The sequence below is a fragment of the Colletotrichum aenigma genome (assembly GCF_013390185.1).
Source record: "Colletotrichum aenigma strain Cg56 chromosome Unknown KSG_Cg56_contig06, whole genome shotgun sequence".
Taxonomy (NCBI): Eukaryota; Fungi; Ascomycota; class Sordariomycetes; order Glomerellales; family Glomerellaceae; genus Colletotrichum; species Colletotrichum aenigma.
In genome coordinates this window covers 3,633,928-3,654,035 of record NW_023500912.1, presented here as the reverse complement: position 1 = coordinate 3,654,035, position 20,108 = coordinate 3,633,928, and the positions used below count along the sequence as shown (strand labels likewise).

General features: G+C 45.4%; 6 protein-coding genes across 6 annotated transcripts; 4 read left to right on the top strand and 2 right to left on the bottom strand.

Annotated features, from left to right (window-relative positions):
- Nucleotides 1-1,067: 1,067 nt before the first annotated feature.
- Nucleotides 1,068-2,201, top strand: roqN-0 (Glandicoline B O-methyltransferase roqN; the record flags this gene model as incomplete). The annotated part of the gene is made up of 3 exons (XM_037325227.1): nucleotides 1,068-1,499; nucleotides 1,593-1,680; nucleotides 1,735-2,201. The coding sequence occupies 3 exons, from the start codon at nucleotides 1,068-1,070 to the stop codon at nucleotides 2,199-2,201; spliced, it is 987 nt and encodes a 328-aa protein (XP_037177309.1).
- A 1,488-nt stretch (nucleotides 2,202-3,689) lies between these two features.
- On the top strand, nucleotides 3,690-5,443 carry prlL-27 (MFS transporter prlL; the record flags this gene model as incomplete). Its single annotated transcript, XM_037325226.1, has 5 exons — nucleotides 3,690-3,799; nucleotides 3,851-3,899; nucleotides 4,014-4,287; nucleotides 4,350-5,134; nucleotides 5,189-5,443. 5 exons carry the CDS (start codon nucleotides 3,690-3,692, stop codon nucleotides 5,441-5,443), a joined length of 1,473 nt encoding a protein of 490 aa, XP_037176307.1.
- A 454-nt stretch (nucleotides 5,444-5,897) lies between these two features.
- On the bottom strand, nucleotides 5,898-9,989 carry ivoB-4 (N-acetyl-6-hydroxytryptophan oxidase ivoB; the record flags this gene model as incomplete). The annotated part of the gene is made up of 3 exons (XM_037325225.1): nucleotides 5,898-6,194; nucleotides 6,256-6,796; nucleotides 9,754-9,989. 3 exons carry the CDS (start codon nucleotides 9,987-9,989, stop codon nucleotides 5,898-5,900), a joined length of 1,074 nt encoding a protein of 357 aa, XP_037176283.1.
- A 3,167-nt stretch (nucleotides 9,990-13,156) lies between these two features.
- On the top strand, nucleotides 13,157-14,219 carry CGCA056_v009977 (uncharacterized protein; the record flags this gene model as incomplete). The annotated part of the gene is made up of 2 exons (XM_037325224.1): nucleotides 13,157-13,642; nucleotides 13,707-14,219. The coding sequence occupies 2 exons, from the start codon at nucleotides 13,157-13,159 to the stop codon at nucleotides 14,217-14,219; spliced, it is 999 nt and encodes a 332-aa protein (XP_037176345.1).
- A 514-nt stretch (nucleotides 14,220-14,733) lies between these two features.
- Nucleotides 14,734-15,883, bottom strand: CGCA056_v009976 (Secondary metabolism regulator LAE1; the record flags this gene model as incomplete). Its single annotated transcript, XM_037325223.1, has 3 exons — nucleotides 14,734-15,193; nucleotides 15,247-15,451; nucleotides 15,508-15,883. 3 exons carry the CDS (start codon nucleotides 15,881-15,883, stop codon nucleotides 14,734-14,736), a joined length of 1,041 nt encoding a protein of 346 aa, XP_037176344.1.
- A 1,520-nt stretch (nucleotides 15,884-17,403) lies between these two features.
- CGCA056_v009975 (Isoflavone reductase-like protein TP7) lies at nucleotides 17,404-18,321 on the top strand (the record flags this gene model as incomplete). Its single annotated transcript, XM_037325222.1, has 1 exon — nucleotides 17,404-18,321. The coding sequence occupies one exon, from the start codon at nucleotides 17,404-17,406 to the stop codon at nucleotides 18,319-18,321; it is 918 nt and encodes a 305-aa protein (XP_037176928.1).
- Nucleotides 18,322-20,108: the final 1,787 nt, after the last annotated feature.

Sequence of the window (20,108 nt, the reverse complement as noted above, 5' to 3'; positions counted from 1 at the left end):
CCAGCTCCGTCCAGTCTTGTAATGACAGGACAAAATACTGGTGTTAATTCCTCAATTACGGGCGGGAATAGACAGTGCGTGTGACGGGACTTTTGAGTTTGACCTCACCGCGCGTGCCGTATGGCGGTAACCAGACCGCGCGTAGGGCACACCGGGGACCGAGCCCACCTCTACCAGCGTTTCGGGGGATTTCTAGCATGATGGTTGACATCCGTATCCCCATTTCTGCCAAACCAAGCTCTGCCCCTTGTCTGGAAAAGCGATTGCTTCGCACGGATCCCATACCGGAGGCAAGATGTCGCCAAGGGGATGCACGAAGTCATTTGTGGTTCCTAAAACAACGTCAGTATGCAAATAGGCACGCCGAAATCCTTCTTACACTTAGCTAAGATGCCTGTTTTGAAGCAGATTTCTCTAATAGTTCTTCAGCTTTCACCGTCACGCTTCTCTGCTGGCGAGTACATTACCGAGAGACGGCCGGTCACCAACAGCCAATAATACAACAGTTCAAACGGCGACTTGCGATGCTTACACCGGTAAGGCACCTCCCCGATTGGGTCAACAGAACTAACATCCTTTTCTTGGCGACGTAATGGTACGAATGCTAGTGGTTGATATAGTTTAGGCTCAGGTATTCTGAGTCTTCAGACGAAAGCACATGTAGAGATGGTGGGTTACCAGTAGCCTTAACGCACAACCCCTACGTTAAACCATAATCTTACGCTTTCAGTCTATTAGGGCACGGGCTGGGCGAAGCTTGTGCAGCCTCGTGGTTACCGAATACGGCCGACTATTCCTTGTACATGGTACTGATCTGGCTAGTTGACCATTTTCTTGCTTGTTGAACCCAGTAACGGCTTGATGAAATGACTTCGCTCTCGCAGATAGACTTCGCCTTGAAATTTAGAGCCAGTACGGAGAGGTTGACTGTAACACGAGTATAAATGCTCCATATCCAGCTTGCCATCTACGCTGCGTAGTCGGATCATGCGTATCGCCCTCAAAGCCAAGACATTTGAAAACAATTCCAACGTACTATTAAGAAGCAATCTCACACCAAATTCATAATGGAATCCTACTCGGCAGCTGGGCCCAACGCCCCTGGACAGTCCAAGCTATTTCTCAACCCTGCCGGCATCAATCCACCGGCAGACAGAGCCAACCATACAAGTCTCTGGCGAAGGACCGACGTTGGCAATATATACAGAAACACGGAGTACATCACGGCTCCAGTCACCCCGCCTCTTCTAGAGCATTGTGGGTTCACTGGCGAAAAGATTGCATCTCTCCAAAAACCAGTCGAGGTTTTGGACATGTGTTGCGGAGCTGGAGTAGTTTCCGCTCACATCCAAGCGATGATCAAGGAACAAGGAAGAGAGAAAGACGGCGTTGTGAGACTAACTTGCTCTGACTCAAGTGAGGCTCAGCTTCAATACGTCAGAGAGAGGATCAAGGTGGATGGCTGGGTCGATGCCAAAACCGTTCATGCGGACATTGCAGTAAGTGGATGTGCATAATGCTTCAGCCTCTTCTCAATTACTTGTACACGTGCACTTTACCCGGGTGGAGCTCGGAACTGAAACTGCCAATAGTGTCTTCCCTTTCCGTCCAACAGTTTCGACTACATTGTCGTCGGAATGGCACTGATGGTAGTCGCTGATCCGTACACCGGGCTCTCTGGTGAGACTCGATGAAGACGTCACAGCATGTCAACGCACTAACGGCCCTGTTCAGAATTACATCGCGTTCTTAAGCCTGGTGGCCAAATCGCTACATCTACCTGGGCATACGAGGGCTGGGTTCCCGCCACTCGCGAAGCGGTCGCAGACCTCAGGCTGCCTGGCCAGAAGCCCGTGCCATGGCCTCAGGAGTCCCACCAGCTCACCCGGATCTGGTCGCCGGGTGCATGGGAGGACGAGTACTTTACATGCGCCATGTACAATGCGGCCGGCTTCGTCGACGCTGAAGCCAAGACTGTTACGAAGAATATCACGTTTGAGACCCCAGAGCAGTTCTGCGCCGTGTTGCAGGGCCTTGAGTTGGGTGTCACGGAGAGGTACTGGTCCAAGGAGCAGAAGGAAAAGTTGCGACCGAAGTTAACTGCGACCATCATTGAGTATCTCAACAAGAAGTACGGGGGAAAGCCGTTCGAGACCGAGAGGACTGCTGTGTTTGCCAGTGCAACCAAGCTTTTGGAATGAAGTCGGGTTTAGTTCCCGCTTCACAGAACGACTGCTAGCGAAAGGTGCTCGATACACCGGGACATGATATGGCCGTGGAATAAATTCCTGTTCGTCCGGTGTGATTTGGACTGTTAACCTCGCGCGAGTAAAAGAATCTGCCAAACGTCCGATTGACTTTATGACAGATAATGCGATGAAGATGTTTGACATGTAGTCAAAATAGACGGCATAGGTGAGACATAGTTCACTTAGTTCTGTGAATGAGCCACTAGAAGAACCACGTAACCATGTCCTTGAAGTATGCTTAATTTCAGCTGAGGGACGTGAGGTCTTGAGATGAACAATCGATTCTCTGAAGGAAGCTGGAACAAGGTGGAGGAGTGCGAGAGCCTCGCATCGGCATACCTCCGAGACCAAAGCGCCATCCCAAGGCGGCCTTCGGAGACTCAAAGTCATGCTGATAGAGTAGGCAGCTCTCCCAATTCCTCATGCAGTCACTTTGTCCGGCATGGGTTACGGTTACGTTGTTTCTTTCAGGTATCCGATCATTCGACCTCGATCAAACGTTGCCGCAAGTAGTGACTGACCCGACCAAGCCTGAGCAGCTCTGATTCGGAAGAGTCCGAGCCAACACATGCATTCCGGAGAACTCCAGCATATTTCGAGGTTATACATCCAGCCCCGGATTGGGAAGGTATTAGCGCTACCTGACGCCGTAGAAGTCCTTATGAAGTGCGGTTGTTGGTGGACAAGCTGATGATAGCTAAGAAGCGATTTTGCTTCGATGCTCTACTCGTTCTTGAACGTACGGATACAGGGACCAAGACTCGAAGATACCGGATGCTGAAGCCGATGTCCAAGTATCTCGGCGTTCATAAGTCTTGACTTACACCTCAATTAGACTATTTAGATGTGTACTCTGCATATCAATCGCAATAGTTTTGCTTCCGGTGTTTGGTTCAATGATTTGAGAATCCTATCGATAGCGTCAACTCACTCGAACCCCAGCGTAAGCCAGACTCAATACAACGCCCGCTGTCTTAGGTTTGACAAGACGTTTCTGAACTGAGTCCCGTGTTCAAAATTCCTTAGAGGGCCCCATAAGTGCAAGTAAGATCATGCCATTTCTACCCTTGCTCGGGTTTACCCCGAGATTGCAGTCAAACCTTTCCCCACGGTGTCGGCTTTGATATTGGGACTTGAGCCACCCCCGGAGCCAACACGGAGTGAACCCCATGCGGGGTAGCTTGAAGTTACCACTGAATCTGCGGAGTGACGGGGGAGATTCCCACCTGAGGACCGCGCGGAAGTCGGGGTAATGGGGTAGCGTGTTGTTAGTTTGCGGAGATTCATGAATCAGGGGTTTCCACCCTCGTCTGGAAGAAGGACTCTGTCAAGTGCTAGAGACTTGTAAAAGAAACCAGGCTTCCTCAATGGGCTATGGAAAACATGTTACCAAAGCCAAACGCCATCTATTCACTCCTGGACGCGCAAACAACCGCAGCCATGGATCCAGAAAAGGTTTCCGAGACCCTAGTCGATGGGACTGTCGACATGATCGAGACCAAGGAGGCTCATGGCCAAAATCGCCTGGCTCCTGCACAACTCATGTCCAAGTAAGAGTTCGAAGTTGCTGAAAAGAAGCTCAAGAAGAAGCGGGATTTCAGGTTGCTTGCATGTGTGTGGTTGATCTTCGTCCTTAACTACCTGGACCGTGTAAGTTGGTCTTCTTGTTTTCCTGCAACTTACCTCGGACACTCCAAACAACCATCTTGGTTGAGTATACATATTAAACACTTTCGAGGCTAACTGGATGTTTCAATGATGTAGAACAACATCGCCGCCGCCAAAGTCGCCGACATGGCCGAAACCCTTCACCTCTCAGCTAACCAATACGCAACTGCCGTTGCCATCCTCTTCGTCGGCTACGTCCTCATGCAAATCCCATCGAACGTATTCTTGGCCAATCTTCGACCCTCAATCTACCTGCCGGCATGCATGGCGATGTGGGGTCTCTTGTCGACATTGACTGGAATTGCACATAACGCGGCCGGTCTCTATGCGCTGCGATTCTTCCTCGGATTCGTCGAGACTGCGTTCTACCGTAAGTCAAATATCCTCTTCTTTGATTTGCAAACGTTTGCTGACAAGTATGATGACATGCAGCCGGCGCCCTCTTCCTTATCTCCTCCTGGTACCGCCCCTCCGAAATGGGTCTCCGCAGTGCCATCCTCTTCTCAGCAACACAACTCGGCAGTGCCTTCAGTGGCCTCATTGGAGCAGGTATCAAAGACGGTCTTGAGGGTGCTCGTGGGCTCGAGTCATGGCGTTGGCTCTTCCTCATCGAGGGCTCTATCACCATTTTCGTGGCCCTCTGCTCCATCTTCATACTCCCGGACTGGCCCTCTACGACCCGATGGCTCAGCCCCACTGAGCGCGCCGTTGCCGAGTGGCGCTTGATCAAGGACGCAGGCCAAGTCGACGAGGACGAGGAGGCGTGGAGTCACGGTTTCAAGCTCGCCTTCAAGGACTGGAGAGTGTACATCTTTGCGGCCATGTTCTTCTGCCTGCAAGTTGCTGCTGCCACGTCCAACTTCTTCCCGTCTGTGGTGCAGACATTGGGGTACAATCGCGTTGTCACCTTATTGCTGACCGCGCCGCCATACATCCTTGGGCTGATCATCTCTGTCGTGAACAACTGGTCTGCCGACCGGTTTAACAACTCGTCGTTTCACGTCATGTGGCCGCTTACTCTGGCAATCATAGGTTTCGTTGTTGCTGCATCGACACTCCAGGCCGGGCCGCGGTACTTCGCCATAATGCTCGTGGTAGGAGGCGGCCATGGAGCGAATGCTGTTGTGCTTGCTTGGGCGCAGAAGACAATGCTGAGACCTAGGATCAAACGTGCGGCAGCTGTGGCTTTTGTGAATCCCTTTGGAAACATTTCGCAGGTAAGATCCTTCCCTCATGAGTTTCGAAATCGATGAGTTAACGTTTTATGATAGGTCTGGACGTCATATTTGTACCCAGATACGGACAAGCCACGCTACGTGTTGGCCATGTCGGTCAATTCTGCATTTGCTCTCGGCACAATCATCTTGGCTCTCGCAATGCGCATCATTCTTCAGCGAGCCAACAAGAAGCTTGACTCGGGTGCCGATGTTGCTGAGGTTATGAAGGGAGAGTCGCAGGCCCAGGTGATTGGGATTTCCGAGGAAGATCGTGAGGCGAACAGGGCGCGCTTCCGATACGTCACATAAGAGACCAGGACATCAGAATAAACGGCTTTCATCTTATTGGATTCTTAGATATCGATTCGTACTCAGTGATAAGTAAAATTCTGTTCTTCAAAGTCCCAGCCCGTCGAATTTGTCCGGGAGTTTTCTAGTCAGGTTGTAGGGAAAAGTCCACAGAGCAACCACCAAATAAGCTAAGATTGATCTTGAGAAACCCCATTCCTAATGTGTCCGAGAAGATCTCTGACGCCGTGCTAATTGCCTCGGCCTAGATCATTAGACAGTTTTCATAGCCAGGAACTGTTGTCGTCAGCGAACTCAACGAGCCAACTATCGTGTAGGGAGGAGAACTTGATAATTCGATTGTCTGACGGCGGGAAGAACATATGTACATGAATGAAGAAAGTAATATTCCAAAGTGCACGAGTATATACATCAATTTGTATCCTAGCAGCCATCATCAACCTGAGCTTCAACCTCAGTAGTCGTAGTCGTAGCAAAGCAGGCCGCCCTGGACGTTCATAACTTCGCGAATGGTGACGTTGGGCAGGATATCCGCCATCCACAGGGGGTAGTCCAAGGTGGCATTAGGCCAACCACCAGCCGGACCAGTCTGACCAAGAGCCTCTAGGTTGGTTGAGTTGAAAGCCTGACCGCTCATATCAGAGAACCGGGCTGGCGCGTTGGCCGTCTGCCATTGCCACCAAAGACGGTCGATGTAGTTGTGATGCAGGAAGAAGGTCGGGTCGCCAGGGGAGATGTGGATGTCAGCCATCTGGAAAGGAACAACGCATTAGTTGCACATCAGAGACAATGTGGAAATGATGGTGACTTACAATGCCGCCGACGGCTGTGTGTCCACCATAGTGAGGGGAAACGAAGGCGTTTCCAGCACAGACATAGAAGTCTTCATAGGTCTCGAGAGCATGAGACTTGTTCACCACCTCGCTGGTGCACAGCTCTTGGGCAATATCCTGATACCACTCACGGCTCATGCAATAAGTCGTATCGGTAAGCGCAGGGCCCATGAGCTCGGTGTAGTTAGCGAAGGCACCGTCAGTGACACACCAGTCCAGAGATTCAACGCCGTTGCCTCCGAACCACTCTGAAGACCACATCTCGCTCTGGAAGAAGTCGCCAGTGTCCGCATCCTTGGCCTCATCCCACCACGGCATAGTGCCCTTGTAGCCACATTCATCGCGCATCATCATCTCGTACGCGTGCATGTAGTAACGGTGCCAGGGGAGAAATTGGCCAACATCGTGAATGATGTCGGCAACGTAGATTCCGTTTGGGATAACACCCTGCCATGAAGGTGCCAGGTAGCCGTCCAACACGGTGGCGTTCGTCAGCCAGCGGTGCAGGGCCCAGCGCCACCTCCAACGCAATTAATTAAGTTTGAGGCCTATAATTAACTTGATTGCTATATCGTGATACTATACTTAATTAATTACTAAATAAAGCTATTTAGACCTACTTAGTAGTGAGATTACCCCCCTCTTATACTATTACTTTATATATTATAGTATTTCAAGCTTTTCTATTTTTATTACTAGTTTTTATAAAATTTAGGTAAGAAATATAGTATTAAATGTTTTCTTATAATTAGATAATTATAAAGGCATTACCAATATACTTAATGCTATTCTATTTAACTAAAGATATTTATTTTGATAAATAAACTATTAATTAATAAAGTTATAATTAGCTTCTTTTTATGAACTTAAATATTTCTCTAATTTATTTAGCTTTTTATTATTATTTTCTTTTTTAAATATAATAGCTTCTATTTAAACTTATTATTTAAAGTTATTTAAATTATAAAGTTTTAAGTATTATTTTATATTTTCTATATACTTTCTTTTTTTAGAAAGATATTATTAATTAAATATCTCTTTAGAGCTAGTTTAATATTAGATATCTATTCTTATTAGTAAAGATATTATTAGTTCTTTTCTAAATATTTTATATTAAAACTAAAATAAAAACGTAAAATAGTAGTATATAGACGTAACTTCCCTACAAAAATATAATATTTATTTAGTATTTTTATTTACTTCTAATAAAGATCTTTAAACATTATTAGTTATTATTACTTATCTCTGTTAAGTTAGAGATTTTATTAATATATTTTTAGTAAATATAAGTAAATGAAAAGCTTTTATTAAATTATTTTTAAAACATTTAAAACTTTTAAATATATAATAAGATTTATTAATTTAATCAATAAATAGTTTTTTAAAATATTCTTTTATAAGACAACTTATAATTCTTGTAAATTAAAATCTTAAGAACCGTTATTATTAGTATTATTATAAAAAGACTTTTATTTCTTAAAATGATTTAGAAAATATTTTATTATAATAATAACTTTTAAAATCGATTATATAAGTTATTTTATTTAAAACCTTATATTTAAAATATAATCTTTTAGATAACCTTGAAGATATTTATAATCTCTATTAACTATAGCTAGTTATTAGAAATTAAGATATTTTATTTTAATATTTTAAGAAAAATAGAAACTACTGATTTAATTTTTAAAGTAGATAGTATATTTAATTATAAAATATATTAAATGCTATTTTATAAAATTATCTTAATTAATTTAATATCTCTAAATGTCTACTAATATAGAAGAATATTACTAAATTGCTTAAATCTTTTTAATATTTTATAAAATAGATTTTCAAACCTCCATATATATTATAATAAAGCTTTTATAAATTTTATAATATTATAAAGCTTATTAATAAGATCAGCTTTTTATTAATATTTAAAACTAGTTCTATTTTATTATAAAAAAATATATATATCTAATTGTCTCTTGAAACTTTTAAAGTCTTTATTAAAAAAAAGGCTTTTAACATAAGGTTACAAATATGTTTAAAGTAATAAATCTTTTTAATTAAAATATCTTATTTCTTTTTTATAAAAAGATTAAGCTAAAATTTAAATTTATTATATAAATATTATTTAAGTTTATGTTATTAGAGATAAAAGTCTTTATTTAGTTTATAACATTTTAGTTTTAAATAACGTTTTAAAAAATATTTATAAAATTAATATTGATCTACATTTTAAGTTACTGCTTTATAATAGTTAAATATATTTATAAACCTTTCTTTTTAGTAATTAAATATATAATAATACTTATAATAGCTTAGTAGCTTAAAGAAGTTTATAAATTAAAAAATAAATAGATTTTAGAATTCGCTTATAGAAGTTTTCATTATATAAATTTCTTTTAATACTTCTAAATACTTTTAAATATATAAACTATTAAAATAGTAAGTTATATTAATATTTATAGCTTTATATTAATACTAAAGATTATATTCTAAAAAATAGAGTTTTTATAAATACTTAAAGAAAAATTAATATTTATAATAAAGTAGATAATAGCTTTCTAAATCTTGTTTATATTATCTTTTATTATACTAATAAAATCTAAATATTATTTTTTATGTAGAATGTTACTAACTATCTTAAAACCCTTTAAGTTAATCGATATTACTTCAATATTTTTAGTATAGTTCTTTTTAATATATTTTATAATAGATAAAACTACTTTAATATTAAGAATTAAATATTTACTTTTAAGATTATAGTAATAATAAGCTTAAAAACTAAGTTTTAGTTAACTATTTAGCTAGTAGAGAATAAAAAACTAGGTATAACTTCTTATTTAGTTTATCCTCTCTTTTTTATTTTTTTCTCTAAGGTTTTAATTTTTATAAACATATTTTATTATTTATTATAACTTTAAAAAGGTTCTTAAATAAAGGATAATTAGATAGGAAGTAGTTTTTATTTTATTTAAACTATAATAAAATTAATCTATATTTAAAGGATATTAATAAATAATAAGAATAGAGGATAATAGTAATAAAATAATAGATTTAATATAGATCTCTAAAAGATTTTAAAAAATAGATTTTAAACTTTCTAGAAGGATTACTTAATATTTAAGCTAAAAACAAGAGGTTAGAGAATATTATAATTATACTAAGTTTATTATAATATTAGTTTTTTTAAAAAATAACTAAATAAATAAAAAGGGGTAATTTATAGTTTACTAAAAAGAGGTTTTATTAGAAATAGAGGTTAGAAGTAGAGAGTAAATAAACAAAATAAGGATATTTAGTAGTAAAATATTTATTTAATCTATATTATAATCCTTATTAAAAGAGTTAAGGTAATTAATTAAGTTTAAAGGTTATAATTAAATTAATTAACTAGTAGTAGATTTAAAATTAATTAATTAATCGATTGAACTTAATAAGTTTACTTGCCTTGAGGTGGGCCCTGGCAGGGCCTGAAGATGGGAGAACCGGTTCGTGACTCCGCCGAGGTTGGTCTTGGCGGGCAGCTGCATCAAACAGTTCTGGGCATCAAGAAAGTCGTGCTTCTCGGTCGGGTTCATGTTGCGCCATTCTTTTCGGATCGTAAGCTTATCTGCTGTGCAAGCACCGTCGAAGTGGCGAGTTGAAGGAGTGTTGTTGGCCAATGGCACGGCGTGAACAAGGCCAGCCAGAAGGGCCAGAGAGGAAGCGACGGTGAACTGCATACTTTGCGGGAGTTGAAAAGAAGAAGCTGAAGGAGTGCGATTGCTAGTGCGCTGTTATGAAGAGAAAAGCTACCACTACCTCGTAAGATAGAGGTTCTTTTATACGTCGTCTTAGATGCTTCCTTGGCGGTAGCCTCTTCGATAGCCTCTTGTTTTTCATCCTGGCGCTTCGCTCTCGCCCCACTGCTGGGTAGTCTATGCTACTATGTAGAATTGTTTGAGGTTGTGGATTGCTGAAAGTAATCGCAGTAGACTCTGCAACTTTCACGATGGAAATTCCCCACAATGGTTGCAGTAAAGTTGCCGCTTCGGCACCGATTCATTCTCCGAGATGTGAGTGTTGGAAAAGCCCACAGTAATTGCAACAGAAAAGCCTGCCTGTTGGTGGGAGTCCCCGTCTTGAATCAGGGCAAGGTTCCATCAATCCGGCAGGGGCGTCTTCTCCCCCGAGATCGCAGGACTTTGCAGGCTTGCACCGACTAATTACCTTACTTCGGCGGACATCTTCGAAACATTCTTCCGCGAGGGCAGTGAATAAAGCTCTGAGACCCTGACCTTGAAAGGCAGATGGTAGCAATGAATTGGAACTGTCACAATCTCCGGCATAGAGACTGGCTCCATTGCACCAAACCTCACGCATCTGGCGTGACTGCTGTGGCAAACAAGCGAACCCGATGAATGCAAAACTACATGTAAGCCATGACTTGTTTGATGATCGACCTTGTCGAGGTAATGTGTATAACGCTGCGCCATTCAGCCGTGAAGTAGGGATTTCGGCTTTAGCAACAAGCACGGTGCGTATGCTGTGAGGTACAAGCGGATGGTCGCGCCGACGTGGCCGACGTCGTTTTGTATGCCCCACAGTCCCTATCTGGTATTTGGAAGAGTGCCATTCCATTCTGACAAGTTGATCACAACGATATGGGTGACGAACTTTCATTTGCCATGGAGGAATCTCTTCTTATCAGAAAAGGAGGGCTGTAGAGGCTTCGCGAGTGACTGGCGGCCAGAAAACCGGTCACAATCCATCAGCAACAGCTAGCAAGTATGCATCAAGCACGGTGTGAGGGTGTGATGATGGCCACCTGAAATTTTTCACTCACTCCTATCTTAGTGTTTAGTTTGGCAAGCGTCGCCTAGACGCCGGCAAATGCGCATTAAGGCCCATTGCCTGCAGGGATTCTCCCAACTGTCGATCGGTCCACTAGTTCATCTGAAAGCCCGATTGGAGAAGCAGCTCACCAACCGGTCGATTCTCGCAGAGCCGCCAGAGTCCCTTTGCTGAACGCGTATATTTCGCTCCGTCGCGAGCCGGCTTTCCCATGTTCCAGCCATTCTGAGCTCCTTTCACTAATTGTTTCTTCTCCATTATGTCAAAGCCTGCAAGGCTGAGTATCGTGGCCTCGCAAGCTGCTGACGTCCACGTTTGTCATGCTCACTGCCGAAAGCCTCCGTTAAAGCCTTGGCGACCCTTTGCTAAACCAACTCGAGAATTCTCTCCGTCTTCTCTTCGTCGGTTTTGGCTCTTCTTGATCGGACCGCCCCCACGTACACGTGCGCATGAGAGACTGCGGGCGCCGCCTTACCGGAATCTCGATTAAGTGGGCGAGGTAGCACACGTACTTTAATCAAAAAAGCCTCGTGAGGTTCTTTTCTGGTTGGAATTTTGGAAAATCCAAGGTTCAGTTCCCGAAGTTTTCCACATCCCGAAGGTGCATCCACTTCTGGCTTCTGTTCAGCCACTCGGCCGAGCCGGAAGAAGCCAAATCGGCGTTAAGGCGCTTGACCAGAACAACACAACGTTAATACATGGTAGCGGAACTGCGCTGTTACCGATCTGCCAGAGTGTCGGGCTTCGCCGAATTGAGGTGCAGTACTGAGGGTGGAATAACGCCTCAATCCAAGTGAAGCTCGACCGAAAAGATAGGCTTCGTACAAAGACTAAGGCGACGCGGCCATCTATCATTCAGTGAGCCTCTCAGACCTAAGCTGGATTATTTCCAATGACAGAGAGAATGAGTGAGCGGCTCGCAGTTTACATACTTCGTATCCAATTGCGAAATGGAGCTCACTCAGGCGCAGATTTGTTCTTCCCCAAGGGGCTTCGCGATAGATATCAACTGATGTTGAAGTGATGTTCGCCAATGCAAAGAAGGAACATTGGTTAGGTTATGTGTACTAAAGGATTATTGGCTACACTATCGCATTGGGCTACCATCGTCTTCCAGTTCTTGCTGCAATAATCAGTACACCTACAAGCGATAATACGCGGGCTGTTGGAAAACGCAGCTCACGTGGTTCCAAGTTAAAGCATCTTCAGAATAACTGGAATCTTAGCATATACTGACGAAAGTCATTAATACAGACAGTGAGCGTATAGTCTTGTCTCAGTCTTCTTTTGCTTGCACCATGATTCGGGAACCAGAAGCTCCCGAGCACCGACGTTTCGGGTCAGTTGGAGAGCCGACAATCGTTACACGACGATTAAGTGTCAATGAAACCCCAAATTGGATACATCAGACACATCCCCTGATTTCCTGCCCCAACGAACAGCGCCGTATGTAGTTCTGTCAGTATGCGATCGGAGCTCGCCGCGATCGATAGCTACGACCTTCAAGTTCCGAACTTGGATTTCACCTTGGGGACATATGGGGCTTGACAGCAATGCTGCTATAATAAATCAAAGAATAAGGAAATTGAATTTGAATATCAACTGATGATGTGAGAACGTCGAGGGAGAAAGCCACCTAGAGTCGAGCAAGAATCTTAATTGCTCATGAGGTGTGGCCGGATGGTGTGTGAGCCTGTAGCCAAGCCAAATTGACCGAGTGAGAATAAAGCATTAGCGGCATATCCGTGATTTATTTCCTAGATAGTCAGCCACTTCTGTAGAACTCGGACCATGCCCTGGCAAATCGCGGGGGCGATTGCCTGTTGAACTTCAATCGGGTTATTTTGCAGGGATAGCCGCAGATAGAGTTCTGCCCAGCACTGTAAGTAATTATATGAGTCTATGCACTCTAAATGCTGTGACTCGGTATTGAAGATGAAATGAGAAGCTATTTAATTGTTCTGTCGCTGTCCACGTTGCGTATGCCGCGGCAATCATTCTTTGCATCTCAGCGCCATCCCCAGCCTCAATCGGCTGTTAGCCGCATCGTTTCAAAATGTCTCACTCTATTCATTCGTTCAATAAAAAGAGTGCCTGTGTCCTCTTCTTGGTTTTTCTATTCATTGTTACATTCGCTTGCGCTTCTCCCGTAACGACAGAGGCCAAACTGTCTCTCAATGGACCGTTAACCAAGCGGGTCAAGACATCATTCCCTTCATTTCCCGAGGATTACAATGGCAGAATTGAGAAGGGAAAATGGCTTAAGGAACTTTTCCCACTCAACAATGACGAGGCTCAAGAGTACAACGGCGGAGCTTCTATCATCAGCCCGTTCAGGGAACCAGAAGATATGTTTCAGTGGGGATGGACGCAGGAAAACTCACGCTGGCCCTTCAACCCGGCCAAGCAGTGGCCGCAATTCAAAGACGACTTGGACGAAGCATTCGCGGACCCCGATTTCCCGGTCGACAGGGAGAAAGGAATGGCCTACAACGCAGTTCATGACCGGAAGTTTCGGTTTCCAGATCTACGGGTGGGAGAGGTAAGTAACACCCGACAGTTGATAATAGCGCGACCGCAATACTAACTCGACTTCGCCTTTCTAGCCAACAGGAGGGCATTATACCAACGTCGTAAACGCACCTTCAGGCGCTTTCATCTTTGATTCGAACTTCAGTCCCAAGTACACAAAATCTATGTATAAGACAGGAGACGTCCCCGATCTCGATACTCTGTCTGACTTTGCTTACTTTCAATGGTGGCTTGGTTGTGAGGCAATGGGAATTGAGATGACCAACCTCAAGCTCATCTTCCAAGCGCATATTGTCTATGAAAAGACTTTTGATATTGTTCTACAAGCATTACGCGAGGAGGGGCATCAGAGTGTGCCTGGCTGGGATGAACGGATTACATTCCAATTAGACTCAGACCCGGGGCTTGCAATTCTGGGCAGCCCTAATGGCGCTTCAACAGCCTGGATGCTTCTACAGCATAAGTACAGACTGGGGTTGAAGGCTATCAAGGAGGTAACCGTGTGGGGGTCCAATGGAGGCTTCCAATTGGATGCACCTATAAAGGAGACGAAGCTGAACTTGAGGTTTACGATTGTAGATGCTTAGGTATCTATTCTTAGCCAGCTTAGGGTGCCCAATGAAGAAAACGAAAAGTTGCCAGCACACGTCGTTGTTCCATCTAATCACTCCTGTACCCCCTTTTCGCGGCGCTCCAGCATCCAACCTGCCGACCTGTGACCACTGGCCGGACCTCATGTACTGCAACAACACCAATGGCAAAGGTATGTCATGGTCTTCCAAACGAGCTTTCACGAGCCCATACCAAAACCTTCACACCCGCTACCTCTTAAGTTTACATAAACTCTCAGGTAAAATCTGACATTCGAATCTATTTTGGTGCATTGAACTTGTTATGGGATCATCGTAGATCGGGTTTGAAATAGTTCGAAGCCAAGCTTGCCCCGGCCTTTGTGTTCTTACATCCAATCATTCGTTAATGGATCAATCGGTTTCACATCCCTCATGTGGTTTACACATTGCCGCTTGCGCACTTGTGTCAATAATCTAGTTGATTCTTATGTAGTAATGTGTATGGACGTTATCCAAACAGCTTGCGCGCCTACTTTGTTTCTAGCGGCTTTTGACCAGAGTAGGAATGGTAATGATGATATGTGTGAAAGAAATTGTTCATCAGATCCTTTCGCACTTGAACCAACCAAACCTCTACCTCCAACGTTGTCCAGCCCAGGCCCTTGGTGAAGGGGATGTTTGTGACAGCGCCGAGAGAGTCATAGTTGACGGCCCGAGCATAGTTGCCAATCTGTCTCATATGCGGGTCTTTGGGCCATGTGCCGACAGGGACCTTCTTCATGTCATGAATAGTGTTCACAAAGCCCGCAGCATCAACCTTTTCACCAAGCTTCTCGGCGATGTTGACGTCAACCCCAAACTTTTCGAGGGCCTCCGCGAGGTAATCCATGGTTTTCTTGGGCGTGTATTCAGGGGTAGTTGATCCATCGTCGCAGGCGAATTTGAAGACGATGTCTTGTACTTCGACCCAGCCACCTGGCCTGAGGACCCTGGTAACGTTAGTGAGTCAGTACAATCTTTGGGCCGACTTGTTGAAACTTACTTGTACGCCTGCTCCAAGAGTCTGTCCCAGTCTTTCAATGCAGGGCCCATGTTGCGAATATGAACATAGTCGAGTGAATTATCGTCCCATGTCCAATCAGCCTCAGCGTCGTCGACAACAAAGTGGACGTTAGGAGGCACAAAAATCGGTTGGATTGGGCTCAAGTCAATGCCAGTAACCTCGGCCTCTGGGTACTCATCTCCCACTGCAAAGCTCGTCAGCGAAACCCTGACTGATTATACTTAGTTAGGGGAATAGTACTATCCATAGCCCAGATTCCAGTGCCAGTCCCAATATCGAGGATTTTCTGAGGGTTCTTCAAGGGCGCGTTGTGTAACTCCCCATCGCAAAGGTGGAGAATCAAAGCATGTTTCATATCCTCACGTTCCTGCTCCAAGTCGTCGTTTGGCAAAAGGTAGCGACCCTCTTTGTACTTATGATAGCGTCGCTTGTTCTCAAAGTTGTAGTCGCGAACACTGGGGGCCAAGGAGGTTGATGCATTGGACGTCGTCTCATAGCCATCTTCCGATTGCTCAGCCTCAACCTCATTAGCCTCGATGACATGATCGGGGGATTCGACTCCACCCGCGGCTAGTGGAGAAGACCCAGGAGGAGACGAAAATTTTCGTCCCGTCATTTTGAGGCTTGTGAAAACAAAATAGATGGTAATATGACTTATGAGCGTTGTAGGAGGGAGGGGAATGGGTTGCACGAAGAAGAAGTTGAACGGGGGCGGGGGAGGAGAAAAGAAAAGAATGCAACATGGACCCGATCCTAGTCTTGTTGTCGCACCCACTTCATTCATGTCACACATCCCGGGTAAGAGGTACAAAATGTGACAAGAAGGCGAAGACGCAGATGCACTGCAGCCTTCGGTCGGTGTTGCTTACCATTCTGGCAGGCAGCCCGTTGCCTTGGGGTCCCAGTACACAGTAAGAATGCAATGTCGAACCAGGTTCGAACCCACGGTATGATGTGTTGTTGGTTGTCTGTCGATTGAGCTGATATGACAAAACTGCCCGCAGCTGCAAGCTTCCGCATCGATTCGAATGCGCCCGCACACGCCTCGGGGACTTTTCTGTCGATTCGTCGGATACCCTGAAAGAAGATGCTGGCCCCGTCTTTCACCCATGTTGGATTCAGTCCGACGATTCCCCAAGCCAGGGGACAGGTTCCACGAGCGTGGGGATGGGAGTGCATACTCCTTCTCATGATCACAGTAACTGAGGCTTTGACGCACCGTCTTGTTCCCCATGCAGCCGGGAGAGCATGCAGGCCAAGATGAAAATGTCAGAGAAGCCAATCACCTTCCCTGCCTTTGAAGCGCATGGGACGTTTTGACAAACAAATAGCGAGGCTGCCGGCCGGGTTTACGCGGATATTCCGCGGTCAGGGGTTCAATATGGAGCACGATACGGGGCAACGCAAGCCCACTTCTTTGACGTTTTTGTGAACTTACCTACCACTCTGTCATTCAGGTGTGGCCGAGTCACTCGCCGCCGCGCGATCCGGGGTGAGTGGGGTGAGCAGTGCGAGCAGGTTGCCCTGGCCGTGAACTTGACCCACTGTCCCTGACCATTCCAAAACGGAGAGGTGGGCAGAGCAGAGTCAAGACAACGTACAAAGATTAATCACCTTGAAATGACATGGATGAATTCAGATATCTGTTAATCCTAGTCTCAATCTCTGTTACTGTTGCTGTTATAATACGCTTCTGTTGAAATCATTGGTGTCATTATCGCCAGCGCCGTTGCATTTGAATTATCCCTGCTGCGATAAACGCACGTAGTAGTGTAAATATGATTCGCTCTTTGCCAGGACCGGTTCCGCTGGTCGGCGCCGCCTAAGTGATCGGCACCGAGTGTCGGAGCCGTTGGACGGAACCGACATGACCCACTCCGAAGCGGCAGCCGGAACGGTGAACGATGTGTATCCCAGCACCTAAGATGCAGAACGAAGGGGCGGAAAGATTGATCGCTCACTGAAGGAACAAAGACGGAATCCACATCTAAAATAGAAATCTCGCGACTGGTTGAATCGAGCAGGCAAATCTTTAAGCTAACGAAGTATATAAAGACAACAGTCCGCACCCGTTTGACCTTATGAAACTATCCAACTTCCTAGATTCATTCATCATATCCTCTGCCTCAATATTCAATGTCTTACACTCGTATCGCGCTCGCTGGCGCCACCGGCAACCTCGGCGGCCCCATCCTCAAAGTTCTCCTTGACGCTGGTTTCCGCGTCACGGGCCTCACTCGGAATGGAGGAAACTTGTCAAGATTGCCTGTCCACTCAAGCCTGGAGATCATGGAAGTTGACATCAACTCTGTCGAATCTCTTTTACCTGCCTTAGCCGGCATCGACGTCGTTATATCATGCCTGGCCACGCTTGCCATCGGGGGCCAGAAACCGTTGATCGATGCCGCCGTCTCTGCCGGAGTCAAGGTCTTCATTCCAGCCGAGTTTGGTATGGATTCCACCAACTCCCTCTGCGCGCAGTTGCCCGTCTGTGCTCCAAAGGTTGCCGTCCAGGACTACCTCCTGAAGATGTCACGGGAAACCCCAGCGTTCACTTTCACGGCCATTGCGAATGGACTTTTCCTCGATTGGGGTCTCGAGAACGGCCTCATCGTGGATCTTAAAGATCATAAAGCGATCCTGTACAACGGTGGCGACGTGCCTTTCAGTGCGACGACGCTCGCTGATGTCGCGATGGCCGTACTCGGCGTCATTCGGAACCGGCCTCAGACTGCGAACCGCGTTGTGTTTATTCATTCTGCTTTGGTCACTCAGAAGCAGCTTATTGGATACGCAAAGGATGTCAACGGGATAGACTGGAGCACGTCTATCAAAGACACAGAAGAACTCCGCCGAGAGTGTCTCTCAGAGCTTGCCAAAGGACCAGATGCAGATGTCGATGCTGCGATGCTGGGATTCTGTTTTTGCGGGTCGCTGACTCTTGATTATGGCTTTGATTTCTCTAGCAAGCTAGACAACAAATTGTTGGGTGTAAAGGGAATGAGAGACGATGAGTTGCACTCGATGGTGGTTGACTATCTAGGGAAGCTGTAATCCTATGTAGTGAACACTTAAGGCACTGCAGGACAGTCGGAACATGGTGTTCAAGACTTCCTCCATGTTTTCTTTGATACTCAGTAATAGAGAAACGGTTGCCAACTTTGACGTTGACGATTTACATACTTCCCCAAGCTGGGTGTGACTTGCCATAAATTACAAACAAGAGATTGTGTACACTTCAGTGCAGGTGTCGAGAAAGCATGGCAAAATGATGGCTGACAAAGATACAGGGTCCTGCTCGCGTATGACATTACTCTGGGTTAGTTGAATTTCTAAGCAACCCAGCGTTGTGGGGTTAGCGCCGCTGTGACCGCGTGTCAGCATTACCGAGTCGGATCAACTTGAAGCTGTTTTTGCCTTCAGCGCCATCGCACACCTGACTATACTTTTGTTGAGCTCAAGTAACAGATCTTACGGAGCTTGAGCGCTAGAAACATGCCATCTTCCAAACAGAGGAAGCAATATTCAAGTTGCGACAACTGTCGCCGTTTCCGAGTTGCATGCAACGCCTCGAAACGTGGTTATCAACCAGGTGATATAGATTGGCGCGGTTCGTGTTCGCGATGCGCCTTGAAACACCAAGGTTGCACCTTCACCGTAAGTGACCATCATAAGAAATGTCAGTTATGCGCCTGCAGAGTCTGATGTCAAATAGTGGATGAAGAGCACCAATAAAAAGGGTTCAAGGCCAGAGGCTACCGAGGTATTGGACATGGCAAATGTCGCTGGAGCCAGACTGAGTGAGCCCGATATGAACGCATCGTTTGAATCAATCGTCAAGCAAGTTCTCGAACCTTCTCTTACGCTATTGGTAGATGGCTGTCCGCTCGTGTAAGATTCACCAAGGAGCCACCAAGTCGATTCTGAACTCGAACACTGACGAAGCTAGCAATAACTCAAGTGAAGCCAGAATCACATCGGTCATAGACATGTTCAGGTCTCTCGATCGTGACTTGAAACAGGAGGTGGTGTCTCAAGCTCCGGGGGATGGGCAAAAGCCTGACCGTGGAGAAGCAGAACTGGGAAACCAAATCGAGTGCTTCTTACGAACGGCCTTTAAAGGTTTCGCAGCACGATGGGCCCCTCAGATCCTCCAAAGCCATGGCGGCCTTCCGACGAACTCCGCCGGAGACTTTGTCAGAGAACGCTGGCGCGCTGCCAGAAGAGACATGCTCAAAGTCATCAACCGAGTATCCTATCAATCCGCGTTGGCCTTATATTTATTCGCACAGACCCCGATTCCCACTGGCATCCTTCATGACGAGGTCATGGACGGGATCGATGGTTTGACTTGTCTTCATACTGCACTTTCCCAGATTCAAAGACTACGGGAACGAAGGAGCCATGATCACCTCGATGTGCTGGGTTCACTGGTAGAGTTTGGCTCCTCTCGCCATTCTGTCGTTGTCGAGCAGGTCTCGACCAAGTTTCTAGACCTAGAAACCAGAATTTACTGGACGGCAGTGGTGTGGGATACTGAAAGCTCGTTAATATCAAACCTGAGGGCTTCACTGACATCCGGCTTGAAAGGGGCTTGCTTAGAACCCGTGTGGCTTTTGGTTAGGGCCTTCCTCGTCGGATCGTTCCTTCCTCAATCAAAAGACTGGCTTATCAACGGGCTTGAAGTCAACGACAAGACAGCGACTGAGATAGTTTCAGCGGCCTCTGTTGCCAACGTCTACTTATGGAAGACAATTACGTCATTGAAGGAGGCTTTGAGGGAAGGGGTAGATGAAACAAGCCTTTTGTCCACTTGGGAAGCTACTCTCGACGCATTGGAG